Source organism: Oncorhynchus clarkii, chromosome 17 (genome assembly GCF_045791955.1).
Source record: "Oncorhynchus clarkii lewisi isolate Uvic-CL-2024 chromosome 17, UVic_Ocla_1.0, whole genome shotgun sequence".
Lineage (NCBI taxonomy): Eukaryota > Metazoa > Chordata > Actinopteri > Salmoniformes > Salmonidae > Oncorhynchus > Oncorhynchus clarkii.
Window position 1 is genome coordinate 51,581,401 of NC_092163.1, and position 11,164 is coordinate 51,592,564.

The following is an 11,164-nucleotide window of genomic DNA, read 5'->3' on the forward strand; positions in this document are numbered from 1 at the left end:
AATGCTAAGTAGAATGTTTCAGAAGCAGTAACCAATTCCACAGATATTAACGGACTGGCCTATGTATTTCATTTCCTCTCTCTCTCTCTCTCTCTCTCTCTCTCTCTCTCTCTCTCTCTCTCTCTCTCTCTCTGCAGTGCTCTCCTTCCTTTGTTTGCTTGTTCCTGATCTCAGTGCTTAGTTCCCACCCAACAACAGCTGCTGAGCTCTGATAGGCTGAAGCGGGTATGAGGCGGGGCCGACCTGTTTTTATATTTTTCTTGATCTGAGCTCAGTACAGACCCCAGTTCAGTATCGGCGACAGACAGAGTCAGGAACAATCTACACTCGCTCTCACACACAACCTACATCCCCAGACCTGTCGAAAATAATGATTTACTAACACTACGTACACAGGGAGATTACCTTAACCCAAACCTGGACTATACTACTCTGCTTTCGGACCAGGATAGCACGGGGAACTAAACGTTTTTTCTCTTCTCCTTCTTGCTGCACCCTTTCTTTTTCCTGCTGTGGTCTCTGCTGTCCGAGCAGGTGTCCTCTAACGCCCCCCAGCGAAAAAGTGCGGTACAGCCAGAAGATAGGCAGCCCGAGCAGCCTCATCGTGGGCCCCTCCAGTTTAGCTGTCCGATGCGGAGTGAGGATGAGTCCTGCTCTAGAAGCCCTTATGCAGGCAGACGGGACGCTTCCCTATCCCGGGAAAGGGGTGATGCTTGAGCCCTTTGTGCACCAGGTGGGGGGCCACTCTTGCGTACTGCGTTTCGGCGACCAGACCATCTGCAAGCCCCTCATCCCCCGAGAACACCAGTTCTACAAGAGCCTGCCCCCCGAAATGAGGAAGTTCACCCCCCAGTACAGAGGTAAGCTTATTCCCTGGTCCAACCTAAACCTACAATATAACGCTACTATCATCTGAATAACATCCATTATGCTGTGTGCGCCACTGTGTGCCCCACATTTCTCTCCCCATCTCCCATCTTCTCTCTCTATCTTTCTACATCCACCTCGTAATCTCTCCCTGGTTTCTCCACTGATATGGTCAGCTACAGTGTTTTGTAACATTAGCTGCATTTAGGATTACAGAAGGTCACTGGAGATGGCAGTACCACAGCAGCACAAAGGGATTTGTTTCATGGTGGTGCTTAAGTGGGGGGGTTGGGGACAGACAGTATGTGACTGCATGATACATCAGGGCTCTGCAGTGTCAGGTTATGTAATGGTGGTGGGGGTGTGTATGACAGGATCTTTATCCCCTGATGGATAGGTGTGAGCCAGGCATTCTGCATTAGACAGAGACAACCCTCCCACACAAAGGTGTCCTTGGTTGGGTGTCAGTCACACAAACAGGATTTCCTGTGTTTTATATTATATTTTGTTCCATTGGATTCGATCACCTTTGAAATATCACAGAGGACCAACAGTATCACTATCTTGTCTGCTCAGACCATAGTCGGCCCCAGGCCCTCTCCTGACAGTAGGGATAAAAGCCCAGTAGCCCTGCACCTGCCTGCATCTCCGAAGAAGGCTAAAGTTCCTGGAGGAAGGATCCAGTTCCCAGCATACTCAATAATAATGGGGCTGATCATCAGAGACGGAATGCTGAGTGGGAGAGACAGCGGTGTCTGACTGGACATCAGCCTGTCATGGATAGTTAAATAAAGGTTCAATAAAAAAAATGTGTGGTTAACGAATACGCACACAAACACTCTCACACACCTTGGGTGGAAAATCTCACTCTGTGTTGTTTTTCATTGACCGTGATGCTACATACGGTGTCTCCTGACACTTGCACGGCCTACACACGCACATCTCACACACACTTTCTATCAAGTCACTCCTACCCTGGCCATGTGAAAGAGTTGAGGCACTAGCGTGGTATCTGACTCCGCAGCAATGCGTCGTGGAGCTATAAAAAAACCTGTGTGATTTGGATGGGAGATGAAGCTGTAGAAAGAAGAGCACAGACGTCTGGTGACACTGAGAATATTACATAACAAACACATTCACTTCTGCTCAAAACACTTTTACACACACTCTCACACTCTTACAAACTATGTTGGCCCATATACAGTCACGTTCACACACTCGCGTACTCACAAAACACATGAGTCGCAGGCACTTAAACACTCATCCTCACATGCCCCGCTGACAGTGCATCTCTGACAGTTGAAACAGGCCTGGCCAGTAGAGGGTTAACTGCTGCAGGGTAGTGACATCACTGTGCATGACATCACTAAAGGCGGGAGCTGCAGAGGAGAGATAAGCACTGGGTCCCATTGTCCTCCATGTCACTGGCCAACACACCCGTTATCACCTCATACACATAGGCCCTAATGAAGGGTCTGTCTTGATGCTGCAGAGAACCTTCCCTCCAGTGTAAACCAGGGATGCTTTTGTTTGTATTTCAGAAAGGCTGGGATTTGCTTTTGTTGTCAGTCTTATTATCATGTTTATATTCAATGTGATGCTGAATATCCATCCTCCTCTCCATCTCCCAATCCCTCCCTCTCTCTCTCTAATTTATCTGTCAGCCCCTGCAGCTGTGATGTTTGCTCTTCCTGTCTTGACACCCACTGCCCCCTTCCCCCAGCCTGCAGAGAGGGTTGCAATACACAGGCCCTTCTACAGGGGTTTATTAGGTAGAGTGGGGTAGGGGTGTGTGCATGTTTGGGGAACGCATCATAAATGATCCCAGGAATAAGTAAGTGTGTACAGTTTTCTATGAAAGTGTTCTGGAGACCCACCACCCTCCTCCCCACCACCCTGTCCTTCCCACCACCCTCCTCCCCACCACCCTGTCCTTCCCACCACCCTGTTCTTCCCACCACCCTCCTCCCCACCACCCTGTCCTTCCCACCACCCTCCTCCCCACCACCCTGTCCTTCCCACCACCCTGTCCTCCCCAACCACCCTGTCCTTCCCACCACCCTGTCCTTCCCACCACCCTCCTCCCCACCACCCTGTCCCTCCCACCACCCTCCTCCCCACCACCCTCCATCCCACCACCCTCCTCCCCACAACCCTGTCCTTCCCACCACCCTGTCCTTCCCACCACCCTCCTCCCCACCACCCTGTCCTTCCCACCACCCTGTCCCTCCCACCACCCTCCTCCCCACCACCCTCCATCCCACCACCTTCCTCCCCACCACCCTGTCCCTCCCACCACCCTCCTTCCCACCACCCTCCATCCCACCACCCTCCCCCCCACCACTCCATCCATCCCTTCCCTTTTTAATTTGTTAGTGTGTTTGGATTATTGCTTTGAAATGCTGTATAAAAAGGCAAGTCAAACCTGAATGGACTCTTAAAATATAGAGACGGTGCTCGCAAAATGCCCGACTTGATGGAACTGTTGTATCTTTATGAAATATAATTCAGGTGTGTTGTTGTCATGGTTGTTTTTGAGTTTATACAGTGTATCTTTGCTGTCGTTTCCTTTGGGTTGCCTTGAAACATTGTAACGCTATGTGTATCAGTTAATGTGTGGTTTTGGGTGGGTTTGGTTGTTTCTCAATAAAGGTTGGACTGAGTGTCATACATTCGAGCCTCCTGTGGTGTTTGTGTATCTCTTTGCTTCTTGGGTTCATTCTCACGTACACATTTGAAGTACTTGGGAACACATACATTGTTGTTGCTGCTGCCTCCTTGCCCCCCTACCCGCTCTCTCTCTCTCTGCTGCCTACTTGCCCCCCTACCCGCTCTCTCTCTCTGCTGCCTCCTTGCCCCCCTACCCGTGCTCTCTCTCTCTGATGCCTACTTGCCCCCCTACCCGCTCTCTCTCTCTGATGCCTACTTGCCCCCCTACCCGCTCTCTCTCTCTGCTGCCTTCTTGCCCCCCTACCCGCTCTCTCTCTCTGCTGCCTACTTGCCCCCCTACCTTCTCTCTCTCTCTCTGCTGCCTCCTTGCCCCTCTACCCGCTCTCTCTCTCTGCTGCCTCCTTGCCCCCCCTACCCGCTCTCTCTGCTGCCTCCTTGCCCCCCTACCCGCTCTCTCTCTCTGCTGCCTCCTTGCCCCCCTACCCGTTCTCTCTGCTGCCTCCTTGCCCCTCTACCCGCTCTCTCTCTCTGCTGCCTCCTTGCCCCCCCTACCCGCTCTCTCTCTCTGCTGCCTCCTTGCCCCCCCTACCCACTCTCTCTCTCTGCTGCCTCCTTGCCCCCCCTACCCATTCTCTCTGCTGCCCCCTTGACCCCCTACCCACTCTCTCTCTCTACTGCCTCCTTGCCCCCCTACCCACTCTCTTTCTCTGCTCCCTCAATAGGAAAGCCTGTGTTTGTTTGTGTTTGTCTTTCTCTTTACAGAGTGTATTTGGCTGGAAGCAGGACCCAGTTGGTAAGAACTGCCTGTGACTAACCAGTTACTGGGAGGTTTTGGCTTCATCATAGCATTAAAAAATAAAAAATCCAATGCCGGGTACTAACCGCCTTCCTATCGTTCTCTTTCCCGCTTCCCTCCATCTCTCCCTCTCTCAGGTGTGGTGTCAGTCAGCTTTGAGGAAGATGAAGAGGGCAACCTGTGTCTCATTGCTTACCCCCTCCACAATGAACCAGAGAACATGGAAAACAAGGACCCCTCAGCTGAATGCGAGCCTAAGAGTAAGATGATCAAGTGGGGCAACAAGAAATCATCGTCCCTATTGCTAGATAATGACAACTACAGCAAAGACCGGGTCAGACAGAGCACTAAAGAGAACAAGAGCAAAAGGTGAGCACATACACTGTTACATCGGTACACATACTGTATATACAAATATATCCAAACACCAACATAGATTCATAGATTCTATACAGCAAATATGTACTGTATGGTGATTGGCAGATATCTAACCTCTCTTTCCTCTCTATGTGTGTAGTTATAATGGTTCGGAGGTGCAGCAGCAGGCTGAAGTTCTCCGCTACAGCCTAGATCGGAAGCAGATCAAACACAACCCCTGGAGTCTGAAATGCCACCAGCAGCACCTCCAGAGGATGAAGGAGAACTCCAAACATCGCAACCAATACAAATTCATCCTGTTGGAGAACCTGACATGGCGTCACGCGGTGCCGTGCGTGCTGGACCTGAAGATGGGCACGCGGCAGCATGGTGACGATGCGTCAGAGGAGAAGAAGGCCAACCAGATCCGCAAATGTCAACAGAGCACTTCCGCCTCCATCGGTGTCCGGCTTTGTGGCATGCAGGTGTACCAGTCAGACTCAGGCCAGCTGATGTTCATGAACAAGTACCACGGGAGGAAGCTGAGCCTGCCGGGCTTCAAAGAGGCCCTTTTCCAGTTCTTCCACGATGGGCAGCGTCTGCGGCGCGAGCTGCTCTCCCCGGTGCTGCGGAAGCTCCGGGAGATGCAGGAAACCCTGGAATCCTGTGAGTCTTACCGCTTCTACTCCTCCTCCCTCCTCATCATCTATGATGGGGAGCCCCCCCGCCCTCGCCCCCCCACTCGACGCCACCGCGGAGGAGAGGAGGGTGATGAGGACGAGCTCTCAGATGAGGAAGAGGAAGAGGGGGCGTTTGGGTTCACCCGTGGCTCGGCAGCTGGCAGCAGTGCTGGAGGTAGCAGTAACGGTAGCAGTAACGGTAGCAGTAACGGTAGCGTCGGTCGCTCGTCCCGTGGTGCAGCAGGGGAGGCCAGCAGCCCGGCAGTGGATGTGAGGATGATAGACTTTGCTCATACGACGTGTCGCCATTACGGGGAGGACAGTGTTGTGCATGAGGGTCAGGACAGCGGCTACATCTTCGGCCTGCAAAACCTCATCACCATCATCTCCCAGCTGGAGGAGCACAGCGCCGACTAAAGACTGAGCCTCCACTCTGGGAAACTCAAACCTAACCTGGGAATAACAGCACTGAGCTGTAGCTGTAGCCCTGCTTTACCCTCCTCCGACAATGGCCTGGTCCTAATGGCCACCACACGGCTGGGGGTCTGACCCCCCACCTACTGTAGGGGACAACCAGAGAGTTTCTGGCCCGGGGGAGAGGCCACACTGGAGTCGGTTCTGCACTCCCCACCCTCCCCCTGAACCAACACGGGACAGGACCACTTGTGCACTTGTTTGCATCTTGTCTCTGTGACTGTTCTCTTTCTTCCTTTCTTTCTTTTCTATGTGGTGGGAGAGATTGTGACTGAGACTCTATTAACAGGCTCAAGGACTCGTGTATCGTTCTGTCCTCCTTTCCTCTTGTTTCCACCTCTCTGCTCCTCTGTTACAGACTGTTTTCTTTACTGTATGGTCTCTCTGAGAGAGAGACGTAAAGCTTAAGTGTAGTTCTGGGAGTCAGACTTGGTGCTTATTAAACTGTAAGGTGACATGAGGTGTTTGTGGATAGAGTTTGGACTGATATTCCCACAACAGCACAGCACACACGAGTGGGGGTTGCTTCTGTACAGACTGAACGGGGCTGGCAGCTTTGTAACGAGTGATCTCCTCGCTCTCCTATGGCTGACATTTCATATTTCCACCATACCCCCCCCCCCCCCCCCCCCCCGTACTGTTTTGTCCCTAAATCATCGACTTTTAAAGTAGGGGGTAATAAGGGGATTACATCAATACTTTGTAACTTTCTTTGTTTGTCATTCCTGAAATGGTGACTGAAGAAGAGAATATATTGATTAGGACAATAAATACTATATAGAGAAAGTGTATATAGAATCTTTATTTATTTGAAATATTTCTTAAAAATAAACTAAACAAAAAAAATGAGAAACAAAATGGAGAAAAGAATTACTACATTCCATATTACTGTTCTAAATGTTCTGTTCTGATGACATTAGTGAATCTAGTTTTTTTGCAAGATACCTCTCTTGTATACCTGTGTGTCAACAGTATGTTGTATGTTGGAAGTAAAATAAAGACATTTCTTTGTGGAAAAGGACTTTCCTGTCATTGAGCGCATAATACTTCTAGGAAAGGGATGGGAGGGGCACAGGGTGTTGTAAAATAAGGTGGAGGGGGGGGGGGGGGTGGTTTGTAAAATAAGGTGGGAGGTGGGGGTCGGGGAGGGGGGGTTGTGAGAGGAAAGACAGTAAATAGAAACGACAGGGCTGTTAAATTGACCACTGAAATACTCTTGTGTCACCATGGCACACCACACTTGCAGGGAGGAAGTCTGTTTAAATAAGCCATCCTGTGGGAAAATGAGTCACTTCTTCTAAACAGGTGTGGTTCATGGAGAGAATAAAGAGGACTGAATCTGATGTCACTCCTTCACCCTGTCCACCCAGTTACACCTCTTTCACAGCCAAGGTCAATGGCAGTTCACAACTCAATTAAAACAATTAACTAAATGGAGTTTATATGATTTAGAGAATGTCCCTTTGCCTGTCGATGGACTGGTCTTGGGGTCTATGCGTGCACAAAGGAAAAATGAAGGACACTTTTCATTACATGCGTCACACTATTTGAAAGTTTATCCTGTTATGCAGTTGAGATGTTTTTCTTTGTTTTCAGACCGGCTGAGACGTCTGTGACTGCCACACCTGTTGTAGCACGTTTATGACCCTCGTGTCAGGGCTCAGATTATTCTCAGCAATCCAGAAAAACTACAAGAGCGGAAAATATTTGGTATTGTGTAAAGTAGTAGGCTGGTAGAACCAGGTGTTATGTTGGTTCCTTATATAATGACAAAATGGGGTGTAGGTTTACTACTTTTAATGAACATATACTTCAGCTAGAAAACTCCATGTTTAGCCATGCAAGACATTCTTCAACCCCCCGCATAGCCTGCTAGGTAGCGTAGTCTAAATGTTATTAACACATACCAACGCATCTTTTTTCCTTTAATTAAAAGAAAACTACTTTTTAATGCAACTACACATGTCACATCACATTTGTTTACTCAACCTGCATAACATACAATTTTCAATAACACACATTTCTTTCCCCCCAATTTGTATTTTTTCCAACTAAATATAGTCTGTCCAACAATAGTCTATTGTGGCTCTTTTCTTTTCACATTAACAAAACATTCAGTCCAGGTGCCCCTTTTTTTCAGCAATTCTCAATAAGCCTTTCAGGGGCTCTGACAGTCCTTTTTGGTCGTTCTGCTGAAGTGCTTCCTGAAACATTTGGACAGCGTTCATTGTCAGTCAGGGTGTTCTGACTGAATTGTCCATTTCTAAAGGCATTTGATGCTTCAGCAGTATCCTCCTGGTGATCCTCAGTCCCTTAGTGAATGGCTGAAGCCTTAGATCCACTCTGTTTCGTCTCAGTTGTGATCCATGCTCAGTTTGGATCTCATAGGATCGCGTTGCAACTTCTCTCTGCACACACCCTTGCTGCATCCAGGTTCCTGTAGTGATGTCTCGGAGTCGTACATGATCTCCAGGTTTCAGTTCAGGTAAGTGTCTTGCACTTTTGTTGTGTCGCTGTTTTTGTTTGTCTTTCTGTTTTTTCTTTGCGAGTTTGACTTTGTGAGCACCTCTGGGTGTTAGCAAGTCCTCATGGATGGGTAGGTTGGTTCTGATACGACGTTCCATCAATATTTGTGCAGGTGAAAGTCCGTTCTGCAGCGGTGCGCTGCGGTAGTTCAGATTTTTAGGAAATCCTCCTTTCCATCGTGTGCCTTTTTCATCAGACCTTTGACAATTTGACTGAACTCTCTGCTAAGCCATTGGACCTTGGGTAGTTGGGGCTGGAGGTGTTGTGTCGGAATCCCCAGTCGTTAGTGAACGATCGAAATTCGGAACTTGAGAACTGCGGGCCATTGTCTGAGTACAGTTCAGACGCAACCCCATGTCTTGCAAAGACTCATTTCAGGTAGGTGATTACAGCTTTGCTGGAGGTAGCTGGCAGTGTTGCTACTTCAGGGTAGTTTGAGTAGTAGTTGGTAACAACAATGTGACTTTTGCCATTGCAGTCAAAAAGGTCAACTCCAACTTTGTAGTAGGGTCTGTTGTGTACTGGATCAGGCATTAGCGGCTCTGCTTGCTGCTTTGGCCTGTAGGTCAAACACAGTTCACATGAAGCAGTGGTCTGTCTGATTTCCTGGTTCATTCTTGGCCAGTACATTACTTCTCGTGCTCGTCGTTTGCATTTTTCCTCACCCAAGTGGCCCTCGTCTATTTTCTGTAGCATTTCTTTGCGCAGTGTCAATCTTGTTGCCTTTGAACACTATATCATCCACATAGGTGAGCTCTGCTCTGCACATCCAGTAATCCTGTATTCTCCTCGGACAGTTGTTTTTCTGTGCGGGTCATCCTATCAGTGTTGTTTCTTTCAACTCTGTCATTGTTTGGTCAGCTGCGGTCTCTCTTTTGATCTGCTCCATTCTCTCAGAAGACACAGGAAGTGATGCTACGATCAGGTCGACGTAGGCCTGAATCTCAGTGTTTTTCTGTGTGTCGAAGCTCTTCTTGTCAACTGCTCGAGAAAGAGTGTCGGCGGCGAACAAGATCTTTCCCGGGGTGTAGATCATCTTCACATCATACTTTTGCAGTCTGATCAACATTCTCTGGATTCTCATTGGATAATCATTCAGAGGCTTAGACATGATTGCCACCAATGGTTTGTGGTCGGTTTCTACATCGAAGTCTTGTCCGTAGACGTATTGGTGAAACCTTTCGCAAGCGTATGTGCTCGCCAGCAGTTCTTTCTCTATTTGTGCGTACCTTATCTCTGCGCCTGTCAAGGCTCTGGACGCATAAGCGACGGGTTGCCATGTGTCGTCATGCTATTGCAGAAAAACTGCTCCCAGGCCAAACTGTGACGCGTCTGCAGAAATCCTTGTGCTTTTCTCTGGATCATAGAACCTGAGCACTGGCTCTTCTGTGATTGTCTTCTTTCGGTTTTAGAAGCAGTTTTCCTGTTCATGGGACCATTCCCATTCATTTTTCTGTTCCAGAAGACATCTGAGTGGAGCGGACTGTGCTGACAGTTGAGGTATGAACTTTGTACGGTAGGTGATCATGCCCATGAAGCGTCTCACATCGTCCTTGTTCTTCGGGCGCTCCATGTTGTTGATGGCTGATGTTTTCCTCGGGTCTGGTTTGACTCCTCTGAAAGTACGTCTCCCACGAAGGTAAGTGTTTTCACACCAAACTCTCATTTGTCCTTGTTTAGTTTTAGGTTGACGTTCCGTGTCAGTTCCAGCACTTGTCTCACTCTCGCATTGTGTTCTTCTTTTGTGGACCCCCAGATGATGATGTCATCCATCAAGGTCTCCACTCCTGGGATGCGCTCAAAGATCATGGGGATTGTCTTGTGGTAGACCTCTAGTGCTGAGAGAATCCCATATGGTAGACAAATACATCTGTACCTGCCCTCAGGTGTGTTGAATGTGCATAGCCTTGAGCTTGCATCATCTAGCTTCATTTGCCAGAATCCTGATGAGGCATGAAGCTTACTGAACCACTTTGCTCCAGCAAACTGCTACATTATCTCTTCTCTGGTTGGCAACTTGAAATGCTCTCTCTTGATTGCTTTGTTGAGATCTCTCGGGTCTAGACATATCCTGAGATCGCCGTTCTTTTTCACCACAATAACCAGTGAGCTTACCCAGTCTGTATGTTCATCCATTTTTGTGATGACGTCCATCTTTTCCATGCGTCATTACAGTCGTTACATGATTTGCCATGTGCAGGGCATTTTTTGTTTTGTAAGGCGTGAGACATATACTGTCCCAAGATGCAAAGAAATACATAAAACAATACATGACAAAACAACAAATGGTGTCTTTTACATTTTTCACGGTGTTTTTGGAATTCTTCTCACAGACACAGGAATGGTAACGTGTGGTGCTCCTCTCTTTTTATTGCATGCACTGAGGTCTCATCCCTACGCAGCTCTTTAGCTTGTGCTCTGGTGGTTTCAGCTGCTCAACACATATTCACTGCTTTATCCAAAGTTACATCTTGCTCACGCAGCAATCTCTCCTTGAGTCCATTATCAAGTATGCCATAGACTATCCTGTCTTTCACTAGTGAGTCTTTCAGATTTTCAAATTCACAAGTTTTGCTCAGTGTGTTCAGCTCAGCCAACTACGGGTCCAAACTGACTCCCTGTTTCTGATCATGAGAGAAAAACTTGTATCTCTCAAACGTGACGTTCTGGCTTGGTACAAAGTACTCCTCAAATTTAGCCATTAGCACAGTCAATGTTAAGGAAGCTTTCAATTTGTCATCATCTCCCCCTGCACCACTGGCTGCTAGGTAGATATTGAATCTCTGCTTGAAAC

At 48.4% G+C, this 11,164-nt stretch overlaps 1 protein-coding gene across 1 annotated transcript; it reads left to right on the forward strand.

Moving 5' to 3' along the window:
• The first annotated feature begins 237 nt into the window (after positions 1–237).
• Positions 238–6,862, forward strand: LOC139371056 (inositol hexakisphosphate kinase 2-like). The gene is made up of 3 exons (XM_071111102.1): positions 238–860; positions 4,471–4,702; positions 4,851–6,862. The coding sequence occupies exons 1-3, from the start codon at positions 644–646 to the stop codon at positions 5,785–5,787; spliced, it is 1,386 nt and encodes a 461-aa protein (XP_070967203.1). The 5' UTR covers positions 238–643; the 3' UTR covers positions 5,788–6,862.
• Positions 6,863–11,164: the final 4,302 nt, after the last annotated feature.

Coding starts and splice junctions, on each gene's coding strand:
- LOC139371056 (XM_071111102.1), top strand. CDS start 644: ATGAGTCCTGCTCTAGAAGCCCTTATGCAGGCAGACGGGACGCTTCCC. Junction 861..4,470: donor GTTCACCCCCCAGTACAGAG/GTAAGCTTATTC, acceptor TCCCTCTCTCAG/GTGTGGTGTCAGTCAGCTTT. Junction 4,703..4,850: donor AAAGAGAACAAGAGCAAAAG/GTGAGCACATAC, acceptor CTATGTGTGTAG/TTATAATGGTTCGGAGGTGC.